Consider the following 24,640-nt stretch of genomic DNA (forward strand, 5'->3'; position numbering starts at 1 on the left):
TTAACACAATTATAAAAATACAACAAATAAATTTTTATTGTTGGTCGAAAGTGCCACTATAAATAAAATTCTGTAAGATTAAATGAGAAATGCAGCAAATGGGGTATATAGATGATAAATTATATACAGGTATATACGATATAAAGCAAATATATCTGCTGATTATGCTGTTTTTGGAAATTTGAAAATTTTTGGAAATCAATCAAATACGTTTATAAATGTTGCTACATACGTTGTTGATTTTGTGTTTTTATAACTTCTTATTTTTATACTTGTTTTATAATTTCGTTTTACATTACAACATTTGGACGATTTGCAAAATATAAAATATTAATAATATAAAATATCTTTATATTATTAATTTTATATATTTATATTATTAAAGTCACAAATAAGCAGTAAAAGGGATAAAAAAAATAAAGAAATATACATAAATTAAATTGAATAAGAAAGTTCAAATAGTAATAAAAAGTAACAATACCGATCGTTAAATTTAAAGGTCTTATTAAATGTAATACATTCGGCTTATGTCCATGTCTATATCAATTTTTCTGTTGATCTTCTTTTTATTAAACGTTTGTATCAAAAGTTTTTTCATTAATATTTTGGAAATTATTAAATTACTGGCGCAAAAATTTTAATTTTGGCATTTGTTCCTCCACTCTTTAAAAAACTCTTTCCTCTTCTTCAAATTTCATCTTGATCGGCTACCGTAACTATAGCCCTAAAATGTACATATATGTACATGTAATATTCATTAAGCGCACAACGCTTTAGTATGATATCTTTAAAAACATACAGTACCTTAATAATAAGTATGAAACCGTATAATTTTTATTTTTTTTTAATTTAGTAATAGTAATTTCGTTAAAAAAAAGTCTGTATGAGGAAACATCTAACCTCAAACAGTTTGGGTTTGATGCTAAATTCTTTACCGAGATTGGTGACAGAGAGGAATAATGAAATTATCAATTCATAAAAGAAGAAGACTCTTTCTGAACAAATTTGGGTTAAGGAGATTCTTCATCAAAACATTCAGGAAAAAGATTTTCTGTTTTGAAGTTTCATGGAAATGAATATTAAAAATTCTAGTTACAACGAAGCTATGGAATAAGATATCGTGTTATGGATCGGAAATGAATAAAAAGGTTAATTTCAATCAAACTAATGTTAATAATACATATGTTTTTCTAAATTAGTCTCTAAAGTAGAATTTTATAATCGAGGCCATATGGCTCTTCATGGGGCCTAACATCGAATTTTTGGAGTCACAAGAAATGTTTATACGAAATATTTATAAATTGATCTATAGAAATATATAAAAGTTCAATTGAATCTTGTATTTCTGCTGTAAATTCAGACATTTGGGAAATACAAAGAAAATAAGGACTGGAGGATCATAAACCAAAAATGGTTGAGAAATCCTGTTTTAGAGCTTGACCAAATGTTATCCTTGTTGAGGTTAGGGAATATTTATACAGATATCTACAAAAGTATATACTCTCTATACTCTAAAAGTAGAAAACAACCTGGAAAAACATTGATAAAGTCAAAAAGACGCAGCAACTTTATTCAAATAGAAACCAAAGACAAAGTAGGTATCTAAAATTAAAGAACATTATACATTAGTAATAGTTTTTAAAAAAATTACCTCTGAGAAATATGAAGGTTTTAAGTATGAGGAATACATAATAAGTGTTCTATATGTCATTCATAAAAATATAAATGTCTGTCATACCATCATCAATTTATTAAAAAATGTAATTACATTATTATACAAATAATAAATTGAAAAGATAAATGAAATATGCTTAACTCTAGACATTTAAATTAACAATGTGCCAGTGGTACAGAAAAGTTTCTTATATTAAAATACACTTCCTTATCATATTGAATCTCATTATCACAAGAGAAGTTAATTAAAATCATACATGTGATTATATTGCTACTGTATTAAATAACTGCAATATGTCAATCATAAAAATTTAATGTACTATAACAAATAATGGAACAAATGTAGTTACTGAAAAAATCACTATATTTCTTGTACTCTAATAATTTAATAGTTCAGGCTGGTTTGAAGAAATTTAAAGAATCAGTTATTTAATTATATTATGGGGTGTCAAGTATATCAACTAAAAAATTAATAATATATGTTAGTATTAGGTATTATATATTACAAAAATTTTTGGGATGATCAAGAATTTTACCATACTTTCCCTTGTATATTATCTGAAGTAGAAATTATTAAAGAATTAATTCCCTTACTAAAGCTATTTGATTTTATTGTTAAAAAATCTTTCCAAGGATATTATATTATATTTGTAAACCCGATGATAAGTTTTTTTAAAGTAATACATGTAGAAGTTTCTTCTATATTTAATTAGATAAGATACATTCAAAAATGCTTTAAGCATAGACATAAATTTTTAATAAGAAGAATATATATAATATATATATGCATTAATTGCTACATTGTTAGATCATGATATTAAAAATATTAATTTTTGAGATACAAGTTCAAAAGCAAAGGAAATAATAAAACAAGATAGTTGTAATGTAAATATTAAGTTAGAGACAAAAGAAACTTCCAAAATCAAATATAACTTCTAGTAACAATATAAACAAATAAATAAATGAAAAAGACGAATACTAAAAGTAATTAGTTATCAATATACTCGTCTTCCTTGTTTCTAGTATTAATGTTTTCACTGCTGAGAGAATTGGGGAGACATAGAAACAATGTTTTCATCATTGATTAGATAGGCTTGAATGTTTGTATGTTTGTAGTTTCATTATTTCTTTGTGTAACATTATTTTCAAAGACAGGAACCTCCATCATTAAGAATGAAAATCGATGTGTAAAAAAATATTTTAAAAATTATTATTTTTGACAAATATTTAAAAAGATTCATTTTACCATTAGTGTATCAAAATGTATTGTATAAATAAATTTTTCTTAATAAAATATATTGATAAAAAATGATATTGTGTTTATCTTGATTCATTGTAGGTATCGATATGTTTATTTTGATTTCAAGTATAGACATATCGATACCGTTTTCAATACAAGTAATCAATGAAAGTATCGATTATTTAGTCGTATCGATACGTTCTTAACCTTAAAGACTCTGAGAAAACTGTTTGCAACTAAAAAGTAGTAAGCAGATTTATCGTCACCTTAACAACGTAGTCTTCGATACATAACCCATCACACTTCAATTTGACATTTGACCACCCATCCATTTGTGTTTGGTACAGTACCGGTATCGGTTGGTACATAACGCAAGACACCAGGGTGCAGCACGAGTAGGTGTAGTGAGTAGATTATTCCGTTACAGAGAGTCTTCCGATTTTATTAAAATTCTTCGTAGTAGAGAAGATATCTCAGGTGAGTAGAAGTTAGCATCGGGAAGAAACATTGACATATATAGATAAAACATTAGCGTTATCGTGATTTTTCGTTGGCTATGTTATATCTCATTCCAACTTTCGCTCCCTGAACCAAATGTAACTAAAAGTTACCAATCTAACACTGAATCAAACTTAACCAAAGTTCAAGATTAATCAAACTTAACCAAAATCAATCCAAATTCAACTAAACCTAACCAAACTCGATCCAAACCTAAATTTAATTCTATATTGAATTATGTTTGAGTTTGGTTTACATAGATTATTATTATAATATTAAATTAAACTTTCTATATCCCGGTTATGTTCTATGTCAACTGCAGTTTGAATTAAACTAAGTTTAGTCAAGTTTAGTCAGATTATATTTCGTTTTGTTAAGACTTGATTAAAGTTGGTTATGTTACATTATATCTGACACCGAATTATTTCTTTGATTAAAGTGAGTTAGATTCAACCAAATAACGTTAAATTAGATTAAGTTATATTTGGGTTTGGATAATTCAAGTTAGATTATAATCGTGGGATGATTTTTAAGTTAGAATACTACTTAGGTTAGAATAAGATTGTTAGATTGAATTAATTTTTTATTAGATCAAGTTTTGTTGGATTAGATAAGTTATATTTAATAGGGTCTAATTAGAATTAGAATTTAGTGTAGAATTCGATCTAGTTTCGACCAAATGTGGTTAGATTTGCAAATTAGGTTAAATATGGTAAATATATTAGGATACAGATCAGATACAGATTTGGTCTCCACTAAAATTGATGTTTGTTTCGTTTACGTCAAGTTATGTTAAAATTCGATTAATCCGTGTCGAATTGATCAAGTGAAATTAGGTTATGTCGAGTTAGACTTAGGTTTCGTAGATCCACCAGTGCAGTATTTAGTTAATAGCTAGCTCTATCGTTCATTTCGTCAATATATTGCCAAAAAATAAGCAAAGTAACGGAGTTATGTTACAACTGGAATGAATCAGTTGACTTAGTGTGATGCGCAAAGCGGTTGCGTGTTCGTCGAAAAAAAGCGCGGAAGATCTGTGGCGCAAACTCTGATGTAACAGGTGGTTAAACCGCTGTAAAACAACTATATAAGGCTCGAGAATTAAAAGCAAACTTACTTCGTTACCAAGTAAACGTGAAGTTGACATCCAATGTTCCACATCTTCATCACACAGTTACCATATTAAATTCTGAAAACAATTTAATACAAATTCTTTCTGTTGATATAAACATTGAACAATACATTATAATGGAACATAATATTTTTGTACAAATTTTATTTTACGATAAAAATATCAATTTGCGAATGTATATTTTGCAATAAAAAATTAAGTTGCTTCTTTCATGGAAGCTACTGTACGTCACATAGAAATGGATGCATCTGCGTTTCGCGAGTACAGGAATGATCGTTACTAAAAAATAAGTATAAACGAACGAGAATTTTAGGAAATAATGAAAAGGTTTATGACGTGTCATTATGCATATTTATATTGACCGATGTCTAAGTACATTGAATAAGGAATTTCGAGTCTCAACATAGCAATTACAGAAGTAAATTAGTTGAAAACTGTGATTCATCTAGAACGTGAACTGACGTCCCTTCGACACACACACTATACAGATTTGTACGCATTCGCATCATTCTTTCTACGTTATCTCGTACGCATATACACCTAGTTAACATCAAAATAAATCTATATCCGGCATTAATTATAATTCCAATCGGGGTTATGTACACGACGGCGGAATAAAGTACTATGCGCGAAACCCTCTCGTTACTTGGATCCTACAACGTGTTAGATCTTTATCATATACATGTATATATATATATCGTTACTTTTGAACGTTTCGAATAGGTAACGCTTCTTGAATCCATAATACGTCAGTAGATTTAGCACAGTGTCTTCTCCATTTTCCCTGATAGCGCTTTTCATTAGGCACTCCTCGCACTAAACGAATGAACAACGGTCGTATCGCAACAAACCTGTACGTAACAATTCGTACATCTAGCAAGTGTACAAGTAGCAAGTGTACATGACTTTGGGACACAGACACTGTAAGTAATTACGTCACAAATTAATTTCTCAATCGTTCGCATCGACGATTCACGTCTGTGCAGCGTATGCACTACAATCGAGTCAGCCATTCGTTTCACGAGGCTAAGAACAGACTTGGTTCCGAATGCACGTGTCACTTTAACGATTCACAAAATACGATACGAATAGCCAGTCGATTATCACTGTACGCACATGGTGCTTTACAGTACATGCGTTGTATAGTAGTCCTACCACGATTATTCCGTTCGCATGTGTCCCATCGTTCCGTCGTCCAACAACTATATCATACAATACACGTGTGTGCAGATTTCCGTAGATCCATAACCGGCGGAGGGCTGAATCACGTTCTACCAAGGCCTCCACATTCCTTCTTCGTCCTTTGCTGGTTGCTGTGGAAGAGGAGATGGTGAACGAATCCCTGTGACGAATTCGCCACTCGTATGACTGGACGGCCTGTCTTCCGAGTGAGGGACTGATCCTTCGGCGGGTAAACGACCTATGAACTGCTGCTGATGCTGTTGTTGCGGCTGTTGCTGCGTCTGTTGCTGTGACTGTTGCTGTTGGAGATGGTGTTCTACGTTACTCACAGCTGTGATTGAAGTTCTGGTACTGGGTTTTGGTTTCTTCGAGGTAGTTGTGAAATCAAGCGGCTGTTCTGGTTGCTCGAGCCTTGGACTCTTACTTGGCTTTGAACCAATGGCTGATATCGCATTGGTAGCGAAGGTAGAAACGGGGGCGGAAGCGGAAATGGAAGCGGAAACAGAAGCGTTGCCGGACGTAGCGGCAGCGGCAACGGTAGCGGCAACAGCAGCAGCAGCAGCATTAACGGCAACGGTAGCCGCATCCTGCCATTCTTGTATATCTTCGTGCGGTCGTTTCGTGGCGAGTTTATCCGTCGCCTTGAGAAGAGACATATTAGTGGCAGCCCATATGGCCGTCGGTGGATTTGGCCCAATACTGATACCGTTCGCTGCGGCCGCAGCTGCGAGCTGAACGTAATGACTAGGAAGTAGGAAAACTACTTGACCATCGGGTAGTCTGGAAGGTATCACCTGCACGACTGACAACATGTTTGGATTTTGCTGCGAACTGGAAGCCTGATCGATAACCGATATACCAGGAGGAGGGGGTGGAGGTGGATGATGATGAGAATCAAGGGTGCTGGTATTAACCTGACCAAAGGCAGAAGTTGGCCGGCTGTTGCCGTTGCTACTGCTGTTGCTATTATTGTTGTTTTCATCGCCGGCAGTAGTACTACTATCCGGTCTGGCTGGTTCGATATCCGGAATTTCGGCTTTTATCAAGCCGACCGGATTCAAAGTTGTACTACAGTGTGCAGTCGATGGCACATGATGCTCCAGCGGACCGGGACTTCCCGAGCCTGTCACTCGATCCGTCACGCTTCCGGGACTGCTGCCTAATCCGCTATCCGGCCTCGAACCCAGATCCAAGTCTAATTCTGACACGCAACTATCCAAATGTCGTAGTAACCTTTGTTTCACCGCAGGGTCCATCGGCGTCGTGTTCCCCGTAATTATGTCCGGGGCATCGAGATACCGACTTACCTGCAACGCAAAGTCATATCGAAAGTGCATGAGTGAAATACTTACTATAACCACTTTTACATGTAACGAGTGTTCGATACTTTTCTTATTGCTAATCGATATTTACGTCTTTCGAGTACATTTTTTAGATCGAAATTGCGTGGGTCACGTGTAAGTTTTCGCAGCAGACGAATACCTTCAGCGATAAACGCAGCACGCTGAATGCAACGTACCTCTCTGGAGCAATCTTGATAGCCAGCCTTGTATCTCGATAAACCAGGCTGGGCAAGAGACCTCTGCCTTTGTAAATGTCGGACTGTTAGCTCTAAAATGTCAGCTTTTTCGAGTTTGCTGTGTTTTGTGTTCTCCAGCCGGGCGCTGTCAAGGATGAGCGCCTTCAGCGCCGCCAACGACTGATTGATTCTAGCTCGCCGTCGCTTTTCCATTAGTGGTTTGTTAGCCTGAAAAATAACGACGATTGTCAGGATAATATAGCATCAAATTATGCGTGATCGTCGTTTCTAAAATGTTCGCCTACCAATATCTATTTTCCCTTCCTTCCTCTTGCTTTCCGTCTACTCTCTTTTGTTATTCCGTACAATACATAGGCATAAACTACGTATCATGATACAAATAAAAGGACTTAATCATTATTGAACTGAAAGAAAAATGAAGTTTTTTACATATCAAAATTTGGACAAACGATAAAAAAAAAAATCGAAGGGTGAAAATAAAGAGATGGAAGTAAGTTGATGAGAACGATATTCCGATCGAACGATTAAACAATTACTTTGTAACGCGAATATTCTAACGAAGTACTATCCTTTGTTTCGTCGTGTAACGAATAACTCGAGATCATAGCTATTATAAATGACAAACATTGTTATATAATTATTACTCCAAACTTAAGAATCATAACACTGAACGTTTAGGCATATGTGTACACGCGTTGCCATTCGTATCTGCGCGGTCATACCAAGAGGTATATTTCACATTTACACTAGAGCAATAGATGGTATCGAATAAACTAAAATAATTTCGGTTTTTATCACTTTTCGATCATCAAGATAGTAGAACCGATTATCGTGAAAATATGGTAAGACCTAAGGTAGATACTCGTTTAGTCACCTTCATCTATATTCCCGCCATTTTTTTGCCCCCCGCAAAATTCGACTAAAATTACCGATTGCGCTTTATCGCATTTTAGGAATGCGAACTCGAGGCTGAGGAAGGATCGACGATCCTCGAAACGAAAATTAAAATTGCGCCAGTTTAACTATTTTTAATTAAAATTACAGCAGGAAGGTATTGGAAAGAATACGAAGAAGCACGAAAGAGAAAAGCTGATATAGTTAGGAAAAATAGGCGAACTATGGAGGAATAAAAGTTTACTCACTCGACGACCATCCGAGTGTTTAGGGCTCGGGCTGAGACTAGGACTAGGGCTGGCTGCCGGACTCGGCCCTTGATGTACGCTTTGTTGATGTTGAGATTGTTGATGATGATGATGGTAATGTCTATGAGTGTTGCCGGCCGATTTTTTTTCTTGATGCCTCAACGAATGAAGACGAGCGGTCATCTTAGTAGGCCACGCGGGCCCTCCGCTGTGACGACAATAATGGGAACGATGATAACGATAGAACTGGTAGTGATATTAACAACAATGATAATAACAGCAACAACGATGATAATGACGGCGGTGATAACGACGGCGATGACCACGACCACAGCGACGGTGACTGCGACGGCAATGACAAAGGCGACAACAACGGCGGCCGCCGCGACGACGACGTCGACGACGACGACGACGACGACGACGACGACGACGACGACGACAACAGCGACGACGACGACGACGACGACGACGACGACAGCGGCGGCGGTGACAACGACGACGACGACGACGACGACGGCGACGACGTCGACGACGACGACGACGACGACGACGACGACGACGACGACGTCGACGACGACGACGACGACGACGACGACGACGACGGCGACGACGACGGCGACGACGACGACGACGGCGACGACGTCGACGACGACGGCGGCAGCGACGACGACGTCGACGACGGTGACGGTGTCGGTGTCGGTGCCGGTGCCGGTACCGGTACCGGTGTCGGTGTCGGTGACGGTGTCAGTGACAAAATGGATTTCAGCGTCCAAAGTAATCGACTGGACGCGGCTGAGACACTCAGCATTTCGCGTTCTAAGAAATTACGCGGCACCACGCTGACACTGGAGTACTATAATTTAACTCGCACACTTTCGACACTAACGTGTAATGCTCGGTTATCGTCCTTTGCTTTTTCTCGTCGTTTCCCTCAACATTTCATTAAACGTTCCCTTAGTCATGATACAAGCACGCATGCAATGTGTCGCATACACGCGTCGTATCAGCTGGAACTACCCCATTGCATCCTATTCCATGGCGAGTAAGGTCGTTCCGTGGTGCAACTTATCCACGATGAAATCATGCGTTTCCCATGCGATTCGTAAACACCATTCGATCCTTAAACCTTGTGTGGAGTTTGCAAGTTTTCACTTAATCTCGGATGGGAGCACATTCCGGCGTGAGGATCAGCACCACGTGCTTTCTCGCACGATACACATTTACGTAGACAAATTTCCAACTGTACCATATTTCATCGCGTACGTTCTTTCACACCATTTTAGCCGTTGCTCCATATCTATTCGTACGTTGCATTTTTCAGCTAACTTTCCCTAGGGAAAAATTTGGTAAATTTTCGAGATGCTTCAATCCTCGCGAATTCGACTCGCAAATGGAATCAACGATCTCGTGTTTCTCGATATTCGTATTTCATCGCGACACATACGCTTATCGGTGATAGAGGTAATAAAGTCCCTTCGTATCATGTTTATATCCGCGTACATGGAAACTCGCTCTTTGAAGAACTCGCGTGGAAATTTGCGAAGGAATTTTTCCTAGACGTTATATCTCAGAATGAAAACGAGCGTCGTTGTAAATTTCATTTCGTCTTTTTTCTCTGGTCCTCTCTTCTATCTTCCTCTATCTTGCGAAACTCGCTGGCATCCTCGCTGGACGGGCAACGGTGACGGACTGCGAATCGACGAGCGGTAGCTGGCGGCTCTTCACCAAGATTCGCGCGTGTGTGAGTCGTGGGCGAGAAGCCGGGAGCCGCACAGAGGATCGCGCCGCGGTTGGTCGTGCGTGTGGCGGGGGTTGGATGGTGGCTGCTTGCCAGAACCGCTGCCGTCAAGGGGCCGAGAGAGAGGATGAGGTTCGCTTGCCCGCTCACGCGCGCCCTTGCCTGCGGCTACGTCTACCCTCTCTCTTTCACCCTCTCGCTCTTTCTCTCTTTTTCCCATTTCTAGCCAGTTGCTAGTTGCACGCGACCTACCTTGATCTCCTTTTTCTCTTTTTCGTAATGCCGCTTACCGTCTAACAACCGTGATGCGTCGTTAAAACAGCCACCAATTTGAATTGTCTTCGAAATTTTTTCCGCCAAACTGCGCGAATTTTTGGAACCTAAATACACGCGTGTATACGTAGCGGCGTAGAAAACCTATGGTGCACCAGGGAACGCGATAGGGAAAGCAACCAACGAATAATCGATTATACCAAACTCGTAGATCGTAGTTATTAGAATGACCGTTGGAAAATTCGCGTAAGGAGGGTTCCCCGAACTCTATTGAATCGAAGGTGGTTGCGAAACGGGCTGATTCATCGTGGTCTGGCGACAAACAGTCTGTGTAAAAATTGTTTAAATACCGCGCAACTTTGGCATCTATCCGCACACGTATCTCGGACGTGTGGTTCTCGACGAGTGGTTCTCGAATAACACGGAGAAGATTTCGTATTAAACGCAACAAACGACGAGCATCGTTACTGTCCACGATGGCCTTTAATCTCCTCCTATCTGTCCGTCCGTCCGTCTGTCTGCTTGTCTGTCTCTCTGTCTGTCTGTCTACCTGTCTGACGGTCTCTCCCCGCACTTTCCCTTTTTTTTTTTATATTTCTGTTCGCTCTTTCACTCGTTCTTTCCAGCTCGCTGTCGCACGCTGCAAACGAAAAGGCGGCGATGGTAACGGCAGCAGCAGGTCGTGTGCGTGTGACTGGATATAGACGAGGATAACGCCGTGGCGTAGGAAATTACGACGAGTTGCCGAAGAAAGGTGACGGTGGGGGACGGGTGGGGTGAGGGGAGAGGGAAGCGGGCCGGGTGGCGGGTGATGGCTCGTTGTCGGTGCTGGCGTGGCACGAGCCAGCACGGCGTGGTCTCGAGGTGGCGTGGCACGATGCGACGCGACGCGCCACGGCGTGGCGCGATGCAGCGCGGCGTGGCCCGAATCGAGCCGACTCGGTTCAACGTAGCGCGCGCGATGGTCGAGGGAGTGGAGCAAGTGCCGTCACAGGACAAGCTCGATCCGTGCTGTTCGGCTCGTCGAGGTGATGAGCCCTCGAGGCGGGTGGTGGGCAGAGGGTGACGAGCGACTGGCGGCAGGCGGCGGCAGGCGGCGCTCGGCGGACGATGGACGGCATGCGGCGAGAGGTGTGTGTAGGTTGGGCGGCGTGCGGCGTGCGGCATGCGGCGTGCGGCGTGCGGCGTGTGGCGTGAGGCGTGCGGCGTGCGGCGTGAGGCGTGCAGCGCGGCGTGCGGCGAGTAGGGAGAGACGGGCGGCGGCCGCCGGCGCTGCCGTTTCATGGCTTATGGAGGGAGGGAGAGAGAGCGAGCGGTCGAACGGATGGACCGTGGAGACCGTGAAGCATACAGCGAGTGTGTTGGAGGGCGATGAAGCGGCGGCGCTTGAGGGGAAACGAGTGAACCAGGAGGCAAAGAAGAGACGTGGGTGTGGAGAGCGAGGAAGTGTGTGCGCCGGTAAGGCGTCGGCAGCGGGGTCGGAGGAGATAGTCGTCGGCACGCGCGGCGCAAAGCTCTCTCTACCCACGCAAACGTACCAACGTACTACGTGCGAACGAGCTCGTACGTGAGAGCGTGCGTGTCAAGCTGCCTGCGTGCCAGCGTGCCGCCCTGTCGCTCGGCCGCCACGGCGTGTCAGCGTACCGTTTCTCCTCTACCTCCACGTATCCTGTATTCGTGCGCCACGACAAACTGATGTTGGCTTGCACGCGCGAGTCCAGTGACAGAGCTAATCAAATGCTTCTACTATTTCGTGTTTCGAAATTAATCTCCGCGATCGAAACAATTACGCCGTGGGGCGATCGTAGGTTAAGTTCCCTATTTTTTCTTTCCCAATATTTATCCGTATAACCTCGTTACTGTTATATATAATTACAAACGATTATCGCTAACAGTAACGCATCTTCGATGCATTCTGATACGATTATTCAAGGCATTTCCTTGATCTTTTGTACCTAAGTACGTATCTAGTATCTCTAAATACGTATGCGCGCAAAGTTTTCATCGTTTGGCTCGCAATAAAGCGTTTAAGCGAACTGCGTTACAATTTCCACGCGATGCACGGTGAATTAGATAAATTCGATTGACACGCCGTCGCGGAGCGAATTGGAAGCTGAGCTAGGTTAACGTATAGCGCGTATACGGCATGTACGAAATGGAGCGCATGGACGAAACAATCGAAGTAAACGTAAGGATAGAAGCGCTAAAGGAAGTGGGGAAGAAAAGGAAAGTAAAGGGTGGATGGAAGTAAGAGGAAAGTGACAGATTACCTTCTCTCGCGGCAGTATACGTACATGCATATATAGGTGAGAGAATGGCGTCGTAGGTGTAGTTCGAAGCGGAAAAGGGAAGCGGAGAGCGTAGCGAGGAAGCAGTGGCGAAAGCTAGGAACGCATACGAATAAGGAAAAAATTTGCGAAACTTTTTCGCGGTGTGGGGCATCGCGATGCGACCATACCATGGCCACGCCATTGCCAAGCCGTTACCACGCCGTTATCCCATCGTTCTTTACCACTCCAAGCCACACATAGCGCTATGCATCGCGGTATACCTCGCCACGTTGCAGTACACTTTACATCGAGGGCTCTCCTTTCTTTTTCTCTCCGTTAAAGCGCTTGCTTTCGTTTCACTTCTTAAATGCGACTAGGCGAGGCGAGGTGAAACTCACGAGGACGTGGTTTATACGCACCTCGTCGACGTATTTTACCTCGTCTTGTTATTTTGCAGGAAGCAACGCAAAGGGAGGAATGTAAACAACGAGGAAGATGATAGCGCGGTCCAACGTAAGCGTGCGAATTTTCGCGAAACAATTGCGATCGCGACGAAGCGGTATCAGCTAAACATCTCGCATAAATTGACACCGTCTCGTTGTTTCCCTATCCTTTTTCTACTCGGGTAAACCGCGAAGAAAAGACCGATCTTTGGTAATTTTTTTGTACAATAAAACCTCGTCGAAATTTTTCGTCATTTTGCACGCGTATTCATCAACGTTTCAAGACATGTACACTTTTTTTTCGCTACATTTTATCGACTTTTGCGAAAATTATTAACCTTGTTCCCCGGGAACCTCCCGGTCCACGGTGTTGATTGATGCGCAGGCAAGCATTTTTTCCTTCGATCTGGAACAAAAAGACAAACGGAGTTTTATTCGCGATAGAATTACGGATCGTACGAACCTAAATTCCGTTTAGAGAAATGCAAAAAGGATAGTAAATACGCAACTATGATAATAAATGATTTTCGGATTAAATTTGGATAAAGGTTTAATTATTCGATAAACGTAGTTTGAACGATTAATATTACGAATCAAGTGGGATCATACAACGAAGAATTTATTTGTATATATATGCTTCGAGTCGGTTCGATCGATCGATTATTTCTTTACGTTGCACACCAATTTCAGCATTGCTCGAAGTTCGTACGACACTGCGCTGGTGCGCAACTTCGAATTTCCTAATACGATAATTCCGAGCCATCGAGACAGTCATATGTGGTTTCCGTTACCATCGACACGATAGACAGAAAGGGCGAAGGATATTTGAGGCAACCATAAATTGCCAGTCGTAAGCTCCAACAGCTCGTAACTGCAAATACAGTGACAACGAATGAGAATTTTGATCTCAAATTCTCACACCATATTTTTCAGACGTGAAAGTACTTTTTTAAGTAAAAAGAAAAAGAAATTTGGCTTCTTTTGACCCGTTACACATTCTCCATTCTGTTACCATCACCGATAGATAGAAAGAACGAAGGATATTTGAGACAACCATAAATTGCCAAGAGAATTCGCAAAGGATATTTGAGGCAACCATAAATTGCCAGTTGTAGACTCGAACAGCTCGAAACTGCAAATACAATGACGACTGAGAATCTTGATCTCGAATTCGCAAAAGAATTTTTCAGACGTAAAAGTACTATTTTAAGTAAAAATCAAAAGATAATGAAAAAATTCGACTTTTTTTAACCCTTTGAAGCAACCATAAATTGCCAGTCGTAGGCTCCAACAACTCGCAACTGCAAATACAGTGACAACGACTGAGAGTTTTGATTTCAAATTTCCACGCCGCGTTTTTCAAACGTGAAAGTACTTTTTTAAGTAAAAAGGAAGAAAAATAATAAAATTCGACTGATTTTTACTCATCGCATGTTCTTCGTTCCATTACCATCGACGATAGACAGAAAGAGCGAAGGATATATGAGGCAACCATAAATAATTGCCAGCCATAGGCTCTAACAGCTCTAACCTGCAAACACAGTGATGCCTGAGGATTTTCATCTCAAATTCCCACACCGTGTTTTTCAGACGTGAAAGAACTTTTTTAAGTAAAAAGAAAAAAAAGAAAATGAAAAAATTCGACTTTTTTCGACCCGTCACATATTCTTCGTGCCGTTTGATATACCCATGCGTAATTGACGTGGTTAGGTTAGGTTAGATTAGGTTAGGTACACTATACTCGTGGCTGAGATACGCTTCGTTCGTTTGTCCCTAGATTTCGCGATGCACCTAAAGAGTCGATCCTGCGATACAGGATACCTTACTAGAAATTTGTAAGAAATTCGGCTATCGTTTTTCTCTTTGACGAGTGTGGCGCGCGTGACCGCGCGTAACGAAGGCGCCATGTCACATGGCGCAATGTCCTAATTAATAAAAATAAAGCAACGTCGAGGACGCTATAGCCTTTTCGAAAGATTCCTCCGAAGCTTCCGTCATCGCTGTTTGGAACTGTCGTCGCCATCGAGTACAACTCGATCGATCGACAGCAAACTCAACGTGCCACGTACTTTTCGCGATAAGGTGCAGGATAGAGGAAGAGAAGGGAGAGACGAAGATAGGAGAGGGAAAACTTCAGCATTGATCGTTCCCAGAAGAAGAGAAGGAGCCGAGCGAAACGAAGAAGAGGCGTACACGAGAAATTCGAGACGCCCGGCGTCGCCCGGCGGCGAAACGTTATCCGGTATGCAAGAAAGGACGTCCTCATTAGCGGGACCCGACGTCGTTTCAGCTCAACAGGAGCGATCGTGGCGTGGCTCGACGTGATACCGCGTCAACCCGTCTTGGTTCAGTCCGCCACTGCTATCCCTCCCGCACGTATTTACACTCTTCTTCGATGATATATCCAAAATATCAAAAAGTCCCAGGAATTACAAATGCATCGGTCGATACGCCCTCGCGCCGACCTAACGATTTTTCCAAAATATATACGATTTTATTGCATTTTACCACTGTGATCACGTAACCGATGAATTACCTTTCGATCGCAAGGAAAAACACCAGCTGCACGTTGAGATTTCGCCAAGTCCTAATTTCCTTCGATAATTAGGTTACAGAACGCGATGCTATTTATGAGAAAAAGAAAATGGATAAATCTATATTTTCAAAGAAAATATTTTGATATTTTGAAAACGAAGATATGCGGCCTTCCTCTTTACAATTGCGAAATAATAAGAAGCAAACGGGAATATAGGTATAGGGATGGTCAGTGGAAGAAAGGAATATCGTAAAATATGCGCTAACGCGGGTAAAAAAATATTAGTTCGAAAATGGGATATGGAAAATCTTTAACAAGCAGAATAATAATTTATAATCGACGCATAGTAAACCGTGTTGTAGAGAAAGGAATGTATAGCGATTATGAAAAGTGTAAAAAGTATGAGGAAGATAAGGTATCGTTCAGTAGCTGAAGTATAATATATCGCCATTTTATAAATATGTTAATATTACGAACGCGTATTTGAATTTGAGATTCAGCGCATAGCGCGGTGTAATTTTTATCGCTGTTATTTATTCTTCTTCTTAACATCTTCGTAATCGCTCAGCCATACGTCCTACTGGAACGTCTCCTGACAGAAGGCTGATCCCTCGAGCTGCGATGCCCAACTACTAAACTGCGACCTCGGTTCGAGTTCGCCGTTAATCCGTTTATCGCGTTACCGCCACCACCAGTCTAGCAACCCCCGACCGATTCACCTACCGCCCTCTACTCCACCGTCCAACACATATCAACGATGTCGGAGACGCATACCGGCTCTAAATAGACGTTAAAGTAACACCACGAAATTTAACATTATATTTCCTTCCTGTCGATATTGCAACTATATTTTTTTGAAACTATTTTTAATTTCGGTTAATTACACTTGAGAATAGTGTTTTAGAGAGATGACGAAATTGAACACCACGAGGTCTAAAGTTATATTTCCTCTCTGTTGATATTGCAACTATATTTTTTGAAACTATTTTTAATTTCGATTAATTACATATGATAATAGTGTTTTAGAGAGATGACGAAATTGAATACTACAAAATTTAAAAGTATATTCCCACATTGTCAATATTACAACTATATTTTTTGAAATTATGTTTAATTTCGGTTAATTACACATGACAAGAGTATTTTAGAAATATTTTTAATTTCGGATAATTACACATGACAATAGTATTTTAAAGAGATGGTGGAATTAAACACCAAGAGGTCTAAAGTTATATTCCCATCCTATCAATATTGCAACTATATTTTTAAAAATTATGGTTAAAATTTCGTTTAATTGCACATGACAATAGTATTTTAAGGAGATGGTGGAATTAAACACCACGAGATCTAAAGTTACATTCCCACCCTATGAATATTGCAACTATATTTTTGGAAATCATTGTTAATTTCGTTTAATTACGCATAATAATAGTATTTTAGAAAGCTGATGGAATTAAATATTACAAAATTCAAAGTTGTATTCTCAAATGGTCAATATTGCAACTATATTTTTGGAAATTATTTTTAATTTTGGATAATTACACGTGACAATAGCATTTTAAAGAGATGGTGGAATTAAACACCAAGAGATCAAAAGTTATATTCCCACCCTATCAATATTGCAACTATATTTTTGGAAATTATTGTTAATTGCGTTTAATTATACATAACATAGTACTTTAGAAAGGTGAGGAAATTAACACTAGAACTACCAACTCAGTCAAAATGACTGGTCCCAGAATTTTCCTTTTTGAAAGATGATGGAATTAAACACTACAAAATTCAAAATTATATTCCCACACTGTCGATATTACATCTGTATTTTTTGAAACTGTTTTTAATTCCATTTAATTATTTATGACAATAGTACTTCATATAGATGTTGAAATTAACCACTATAAGATCTACAATTATATTATTACCATGTCAATTTTTAATTACATTTTTTCTAAACTATCTTTAACATGGTTTAATTACATATGTTAATAATACCTTACACGAATGATAAAACTAAACACGACGAGACCTAAAATTATGTTATCAGTGTGACAATTTCTAACTACATCTTTTCTAAACTATCTCTAATGTCATTTAATTACCCATGATAATAATACTTTACATAAATGATAAAATTAAACACCGCGAAATCTAATGTTACATTAGTAGTGTGTCAATTTTTAACTATATTTTTCCAAACTATCATTAATATCATTTAAATATATACGTTTAATTATATCAATACTTCGCATAAATTTCGCAAAATCTAGTATCACGTTACCACTATATCAATCTCCAACTATACTTTTCCTAATCTTTCATATTATCTATTATTACGTATGATACTAACACTTTTCTCAAATTTCGAAATTGAGCACTTCCATCTTCACTGCTCGAAATATCCTTCCTTGGAATTTTCTATTTCGGTAATAAATCACATATATCTACGAATATATCTCGACATCTTTTCGTTGATTGTCGAGAGGGCGTAAATGCAATGTGGCGAAATTTAAATACAGGTAACCCTTCTATAACACGGTAGATCGGTTCTCAGAAAATGCCGTGTTGTACGAAACCCAGACGCAGTACAAAAAGTGAGGTTACGTTCTGAAAATTTACTAAAAACAATTTTTTTTCTAATTCTACATAAACAACTTAATTTTTATTAAAAATATAAATGTATGTACAACACAAAACAAAAAAAAGGCAAAAATATTATTTTAATTTAACATAACTTTAATTTAATAAATTTCTTCGTCGTCACTGCTCATGTAGAAGTACAGTGTTGTACAAAGGTCTCTGCAATTTTCTTATTGTGCTAGAGCGAAACCGTGTTATAGGATGCCGTGTTGTAGGAGGGTTCTCGCAATTTATGAATCGTGTTATAGTGAAACCGTGTTATAGGAGGGCTACCTGCATATAGATATTTTGCATAAAAATCGCAAAACCTAAAATCACGTCATCACTGTATCAATCTCCAACCATACTTTCCTTAATCTTTGATATTTTCTATTACATATGATACTAATACTTTTCGTAAATTCCGAAATTTAACCCTTTCATTTCCATTACTCAAATTATCCTTCACTGGAATTTTCTATTTCGGTAATAAATCACATATATCTACGAATATATCTCGACATCTTTTCGTTGTTTGTCGAAAGGGTGTAAATGCAATTTGGCGAAATTTAATTATATCGATACTTTGCATAAATGTTGTAGAACCTAAACTCACGTTACCATTATATCTATATCCAACTATACTTTTCTTAATCTTTGATATTATCTATTATTACGTATGATACTAATAATTTTCTCAAATTTCGAAATTGAGCACTTCCATCTTCACTGCTCATAATATCTTGCCCTGGAAGTTTCCTTTTTGGTACTAAATCGTACACACCTGCGAATATCTCGCGATAATATCTTTTCGTTATTCATTAAAATGGCGTAAATGCAATTTGACGTAAGTTTAATTATATCGATACTTTGCATGAATATCGCAAAACCTAAAATCACGTTACCATTATATCTATATCCAACTATATTTTTCCTAATTTTTGACATTATCCAATTGCGTATGATACTAATATTTTACGCAATTTCCGAAATTCAACCCTTCCATTTACATTGGAAATCAAGAGATTGTTTATCTTGTCATTGTTTATTGAGAGTAAATGCAATTTGGCGTAAGAAAAAATTTTTTCGAGGCACACGACACCCTGGGAGTCGAATAGCGGCTAAGGGCTGGAACACTCGAACGTGCTGGCTACACGTTCCAGAGTCTAGACTCGAGATAGAAGATAGCTGTATCTAGTCTAGGCTAGCCGTAATCGCCATTCGCCACATCCCCGGACTGACTGCCTTCTTTCCCTCTCTCTAACCACTCGCACATTCTCTCTCTCTCTCTCTCTCTCTCTCTTCCTCCCCTTCCGTTTCAGTTCCTTTATCACTCTTTACGTTGTTCGTGACAGCGAGTGTGTGTGCGTACACAAAGACACAAAGCAAGAAAGAAAGGGGACACAGATGAACGAACGAGTAACCGTTCTTCTCTTCCGTCGAGTCCCCTCGGGAATCCGCAATCCGGCGTCCGCGATCTCGTCATCCACCCCCTTGCTTCACTCCGGTTCTTCTCAAGCCACATCGACCCTTGGTTCTAGAGATCCTTCGGATTTTAACTTTGTCCCTTGCACGAACTAGCGAAAGAATTCTCCCGGGAATTGAACGTGGACGATATTCTCGTTGCTTGATTCGCGACTCTTAAACCAAAAGCGAGTTTTCCTCTCGTATTTGGGTCAAATTTTTCAAATATCCCCATTTTCCACCTTACCTTCTTCCCTACTCCTCTACCTTCGTTTCTCGTTAAATTTTTAAACGTAATAATTAAGGTTACGTTGCGACAATTTCATCGACACCTCTGTGATCTTACCACGGTGATAAAGATCGATAATGATCGATAATAACGATCATTCTTTTTCACCGAAATCTCTTCCAAAGGATTATAAATATTCTAACAATTTATCGTAATATATCACGATTTAATGATCGTCTTCGAATTTTTAATTAAAAGTCCCAACGTTGCTACCTGGGAGACATGTCTTCGCAGCTTTTCTTCTAATATTCGTTAAGATCCATCCTTCCAAGTTTCTCCGTCCTTATCGTTTGCTCACCAGCCACCTGACCGGTCGTGATAGGTCTAGTGTGAATTATCGACAGTGACCTGTACCTATTAAAAATGCTTGGAGGTGTCTGGAAGCGACCACGACTATTCTCGTTGACGCGAGAGAGATCGGTTCTGGCCGGTGCCGAAAGAACGGATAAGACAAACGGATGCGAGTGGCGGTGTATGAAAGTAGGAGAACAGAGAGTATAGTTGCAGTTAGAAGGAGAAAAGTAGCTGGCGTATGTTGCGTATTCGTGTATCCGGAGCCACCGCGATACCAGTGGGAAGCCATTAGCCAAATTGCGAGGTGTCTGCTCGTTGCACCGCTCTATTACCTTCGAGCCGCTTTTCATCGCACCTCCTAACCCAGACCTACCCATAGTCTTCCTATCCTTCCAACCTCTTCATTTTACGCGTCTCTTTCGCTCATTCTTCCATCCTATTCCTACGAATTTTCCTACTTCTTTCTAACACTCTAGCACGCTATTTTACGCCTTCATATTCTCCCATTTAATTATCCCCCGTACCTACATCCCTCTCTTTATTTCCCCCGTTTTCATCTTGACCATCGAGAATCGCGAAATATCGTTGTTCCTATAATGAAACTGCATTATTACTTACGATCTTCCTATCCTTTCCAATCTCTTTGCGCATCGCTTTCCGCCATTTTTCCATTCTATCATCGCGAGTTCTGCCATTCCTTTTTAGCCTGGTGTCTTATCTCGCTATTTCGCATTCCGACATTTTGTCATCTGATTATCCGAGTAATTCGTCGCTCTATTTGCTTCCTGATTTTCCTTTCGATCATCGAGAATCGTGAAGTATCGTTGTTCGTGATACGAAACTTGCTATTTGTTTATGATCTTTCTGTTCTTATAGCATTTTCATTTCGTGCAACTCTGTCGTTCGTTCTTTCATCGTAGTTTTAATTATTATGTTATTATAAGATTCTAATATCTTGTATAATTATCTACGTTATCTGTTTATTACTCCCATCGTTTTTCTGATTCTCCTTTTGATTATCGAGAATTATGTAGCACCATTGTTCGCATAATGACACGCCATTACTTCCCGCAGTATTTCTATCCTTCGCCAATTCCTTGCTTCGCGCGTCCCTTTCGTTTATTTTTCAATTCTATTGTTAAAAATTGTACTAGTTCTTTCTAATATCGCTAGTATTACACTGTTTTACAATTTAATATTTTGTTATTTAATTATCTGCGTTTCCTATTTCTTATATACATCGTTTCTCTAATTTTTCTTTCGATTATTGAGAATAATAAAGTATCGTCTAATGAAAATTGCTAGAAATTCTACTATTTTCCATTTAATGTGATATTTTACTACTTTAAATTCTCATATTTCGTCATCTGATTGACTTCTGTATAAAATAAATTATATACAACATTAATACACATGGTATTATCTTACAAAAGAATGTAATTATCAATATTTTTGAATGAAAGTATTTGTAATAGCATTGTTTATTATTAATAATTAACTGCATATAACATATTATGCAAAAACATGTAAATTTATATATAATTATTGATTAACTACACATAAATACTATGTAAAGTTATTTTCTGTTAAAAATAAAACTAAAGTATACTTTGTTTCGATTTATTAAACCTAAATATGGCACTTCTGTATAAAATGAATTCCATGTAATAATAATACACACTGTATTATCTTATTAAAAATGTAATTATAAATATCTTCGAATGAAAATATTTCTAATAGCATTGTTTGTTATTAACGTTACTTGTTTACCATTTACTTTCTCCATTTTTCTAATGTATTTTTTCATCGTTGATTGTCATGTGCAAAATATAGGATGTCCCAAAATTCAAGCATGATTTAAATTTGGCGCCATTTGTGTGGTAAAATGTTGCCAATGAACAAGAAAAGACAGCTTGACAATTGACAGTTTAAATTATCAAAAATGAAGCACTACATGAAAGAACAACGCGTCTTCATTGTTGAATACTTACAATTTTTAAAGAAAAACCTGTATGCAGGTTTTCTATCAAAATTATTTCTTGTGTGAATTTTGGGACACCCGATATAATAGTGTGTGTAATGAAATTTTATTAGTACTCGTAGACTTATTTCGATCTCTTTTTCCAGATTTTTCTATAAAACTCCACATCAAAAATTCAACTATCTAACAAATTCTTTTATTTTATTCTAACACAATCTTCTGCTATCCTAATATTTTGTCATCCGATTATCTGAAATATCTATTTATTATTTCTCCCATTTCTCTAACTTTCTTCGTCGAACGAGTATCATGATGTAACATTGTTCGTGTAACGAAACTCTGTTTCTAACTATAATTTCACTATAATCTAACTAAACCTTTTCGGTTTACACGACTCTTTGTTTTATTCCTCGATTTTATTTTTGCAAATTTCCCTATTCATTGTAACGCGCAATTGAATTATTTTAAATTCTAATATTTTGTTGTCTATTTTCGCTATTTGTTATTGCAATGCAAATTTCCGATTTTACTTTGACTGTCAAGTATCGTAAAATATCACTGTTCGTGTAACGAAACATTAGGTACTACCTATACTCCTTCTATCCTTTCAATTTCTTAATTTTTATTTTAATTATGCTTTATTTTTAACTCTAATATTTTGTTTCCCAATTATCTATTTTCGTTATTTGTTATTGCAATGCAAATTTCCGATTTTACTTTGACTGTCAAGTATCGTAAAATATCACTGTTCGTGTAACGAAACATTAAGTACAACATATAGTCCTTCTATCCGTTTAATTTCTTAATTTTTATTTTAATTATTCTTCATTTTAAATTCTAATATTTTGTTACCCAGTTAACTATTTTCGCTATTTGTTATTGCATTGCAGGTTAGCGATTTTAGTTGCATGAAACTGTTCGTGTAACGAAACATTTGGTACTACTTATAGTCCTTCTGCCCTTTTAATTTGCTAATTTTTATTTTAATTATTCCTTATTTTAAATTGTAATATTTTGCCACCCAATTATCTACGTTGCCTATTTACTCGTCGTTCCTTTAATTTTCCTTTTGAATATCGAGAATCACGAAATATCATATACAACTGTATGTGTGCATTACACACATACACAAGTACCTTTTTATACTGTTAAAATTTCATTCATTCTTTCCTTTATTTCTGAAAATTCTATTTTATTTTAACTCGTTACTCTGCAATTTTAATTTCCAACATTTTATCACTCGATCATCTAAATTAACTATTTATTATTTCTATTCTTCTGCTGATTTTTCTTTTGATCATCGAGTATTACGAAATATCATTGTTCGTCAAACTCGTTTGCTATGAATAGTCTTCCTATTCCACTAAGTCTTTTATTTTATGAAATTCTTTCGCTTATTATACGACTATACTTGTACATATTCTACTATTTAATTCTAACATAGTATACTATTATTTTATTTCTCTAATTGAGAAGCTTCTCAAAATAGGAAACCTTTCTTCGATCATCGCACTTTTAAAGTCTGTTTCTTATTATAGTTTCATTTTATACTAAAGATGAAGTTAACGCAATATCAATTACGTTTTACAAACGTAAAAGTTTCAACTTTGAATGTTTCGAAACACGATTTTGGTAGATGGAACCATGCAAAAATCTCCTGAATTTTTCTTTGGACTATCAACACCACGAAGAATCATTTTTTGTATAACAAAATTCCATTCCACGTGATGTTTATTAGTTAGTAAGTACATAGACGTAAGTGTGTTAAATTATATTTAAACGAACTAACAGTAAGTATACGATGGAAGATGATACTCTCATTTAACACTAAATCTACCGTAAACCGTTCTTATATTTTTGCTAAAAAAAATTCTGCATTCAACGTTATTGCTTTTGTCACTTAATTTTTCGTATTTTCTTACAATCCATTTTTCAATAGCTATCTCTTATTTCTTCGTTCTGTTTCTTCTAAGATTCGTACGTAGCATGCTTTATGTACCAAGACCGATCATTCGACTGATATAAAAGCTTATGTCTTCGTATAACATGTCAAATAAGATATCAAAAGAGCAACAGAGCGAACATAACCTCTTTCAACCGGAAAAAATACATTTTTGAAGAAATTACAACGATGAAATTGCGATAAGATATCAAAAGAGCAATAGAGCGAACATAACCTCTTTCAACAGAAAAAATTACATTTCTGAAGAAATTACAACGATGAAATTGCGATGTATATGCAATTTGGTAGATGAGAATGAGATCTCTACTTTTACCTTTCATCTATACAAACGCATACAACTGTCGTTTATTTTGGATTTTCTATTC

The 24,640-nt window shown here is 37.9% G+C and overlaps 1 protein-coding gene across 1 annotated transcript; it reads right to left on the minus strand.

Annotated features, from left to right (window-relative positions):
• Positions 1 to 4,953: 4,953 nt before the first annotated feature.
• Sidpn (bHLH protein similar to Deadpan) lies at positions 4,954 to 20,320 on the minus strand. Its single transcript, XM_017900512.1, has 5 exons — positions 20,251 to 20,320; positions 13,471 to 13,538; positions 8,409 to 8,616; positions 7,246 to 7,473; positions 4,954 to 7,033 (listed from the first exon to the last, which is right to left on the minus strand). The coding sequence occupies exons 3-5, from the start codon at positions 8,589 to 8,591 to the stop codon at positions 5,816 to 5,818; spliced, it is 1,629 nt and encodes a 542-aa protein (XP_017756001.1). The 5' UTR covers positions 8,592 to 8,616; positions 13,471 to 13,538; positions 20,251 to 20,320; the 3' UTR covers positions 4,954 to 5,815.
• Positions 20,321 to 24,640: the final 4,320 nt, after the last annotated feature.

Source organism: Eufriesea mexicana, unplaced genomic scaffold (assembly GCF_001483705.2).
Source record: "Eufriesea mexicana isolate 0111107269 unplaced genomic scaffold, ASM148370v2 scaffold1303, whole genome shotgun sequence".
Taxonomy (NCBI): Eukaryota; Metazoa; Arthropoda; class Insecta; order Hymenoptera; family Apidae; genus Eufriesea; species Eufriesea mexicana.

Excerpts from the sequence above, each read along its gene's own strand:
- Sidpn (XM_017900512.1), bottom strand. The coding sequence starts at position 8,591 with ATGACCGCTCGTCTTCATTCGTTGAGGCATCAAGAAAAAAAATCGGCC. Across the intron at positions 7,474-8,408 it reads AACACTCGGATGGTCGTCGA|GCTAACAAACCACTAATGGA; the intron begins GTGAGTAAACTT and ends GTTATTTTTCAG. Across the intron at positions 7,034-7,245 it reads ATCAAGATTGCTCCAGAGAG|GTAAGTCGGTATCTCGATGC; the intron begins GTACGTTGCATT and ends TTTGCGTTGCAG.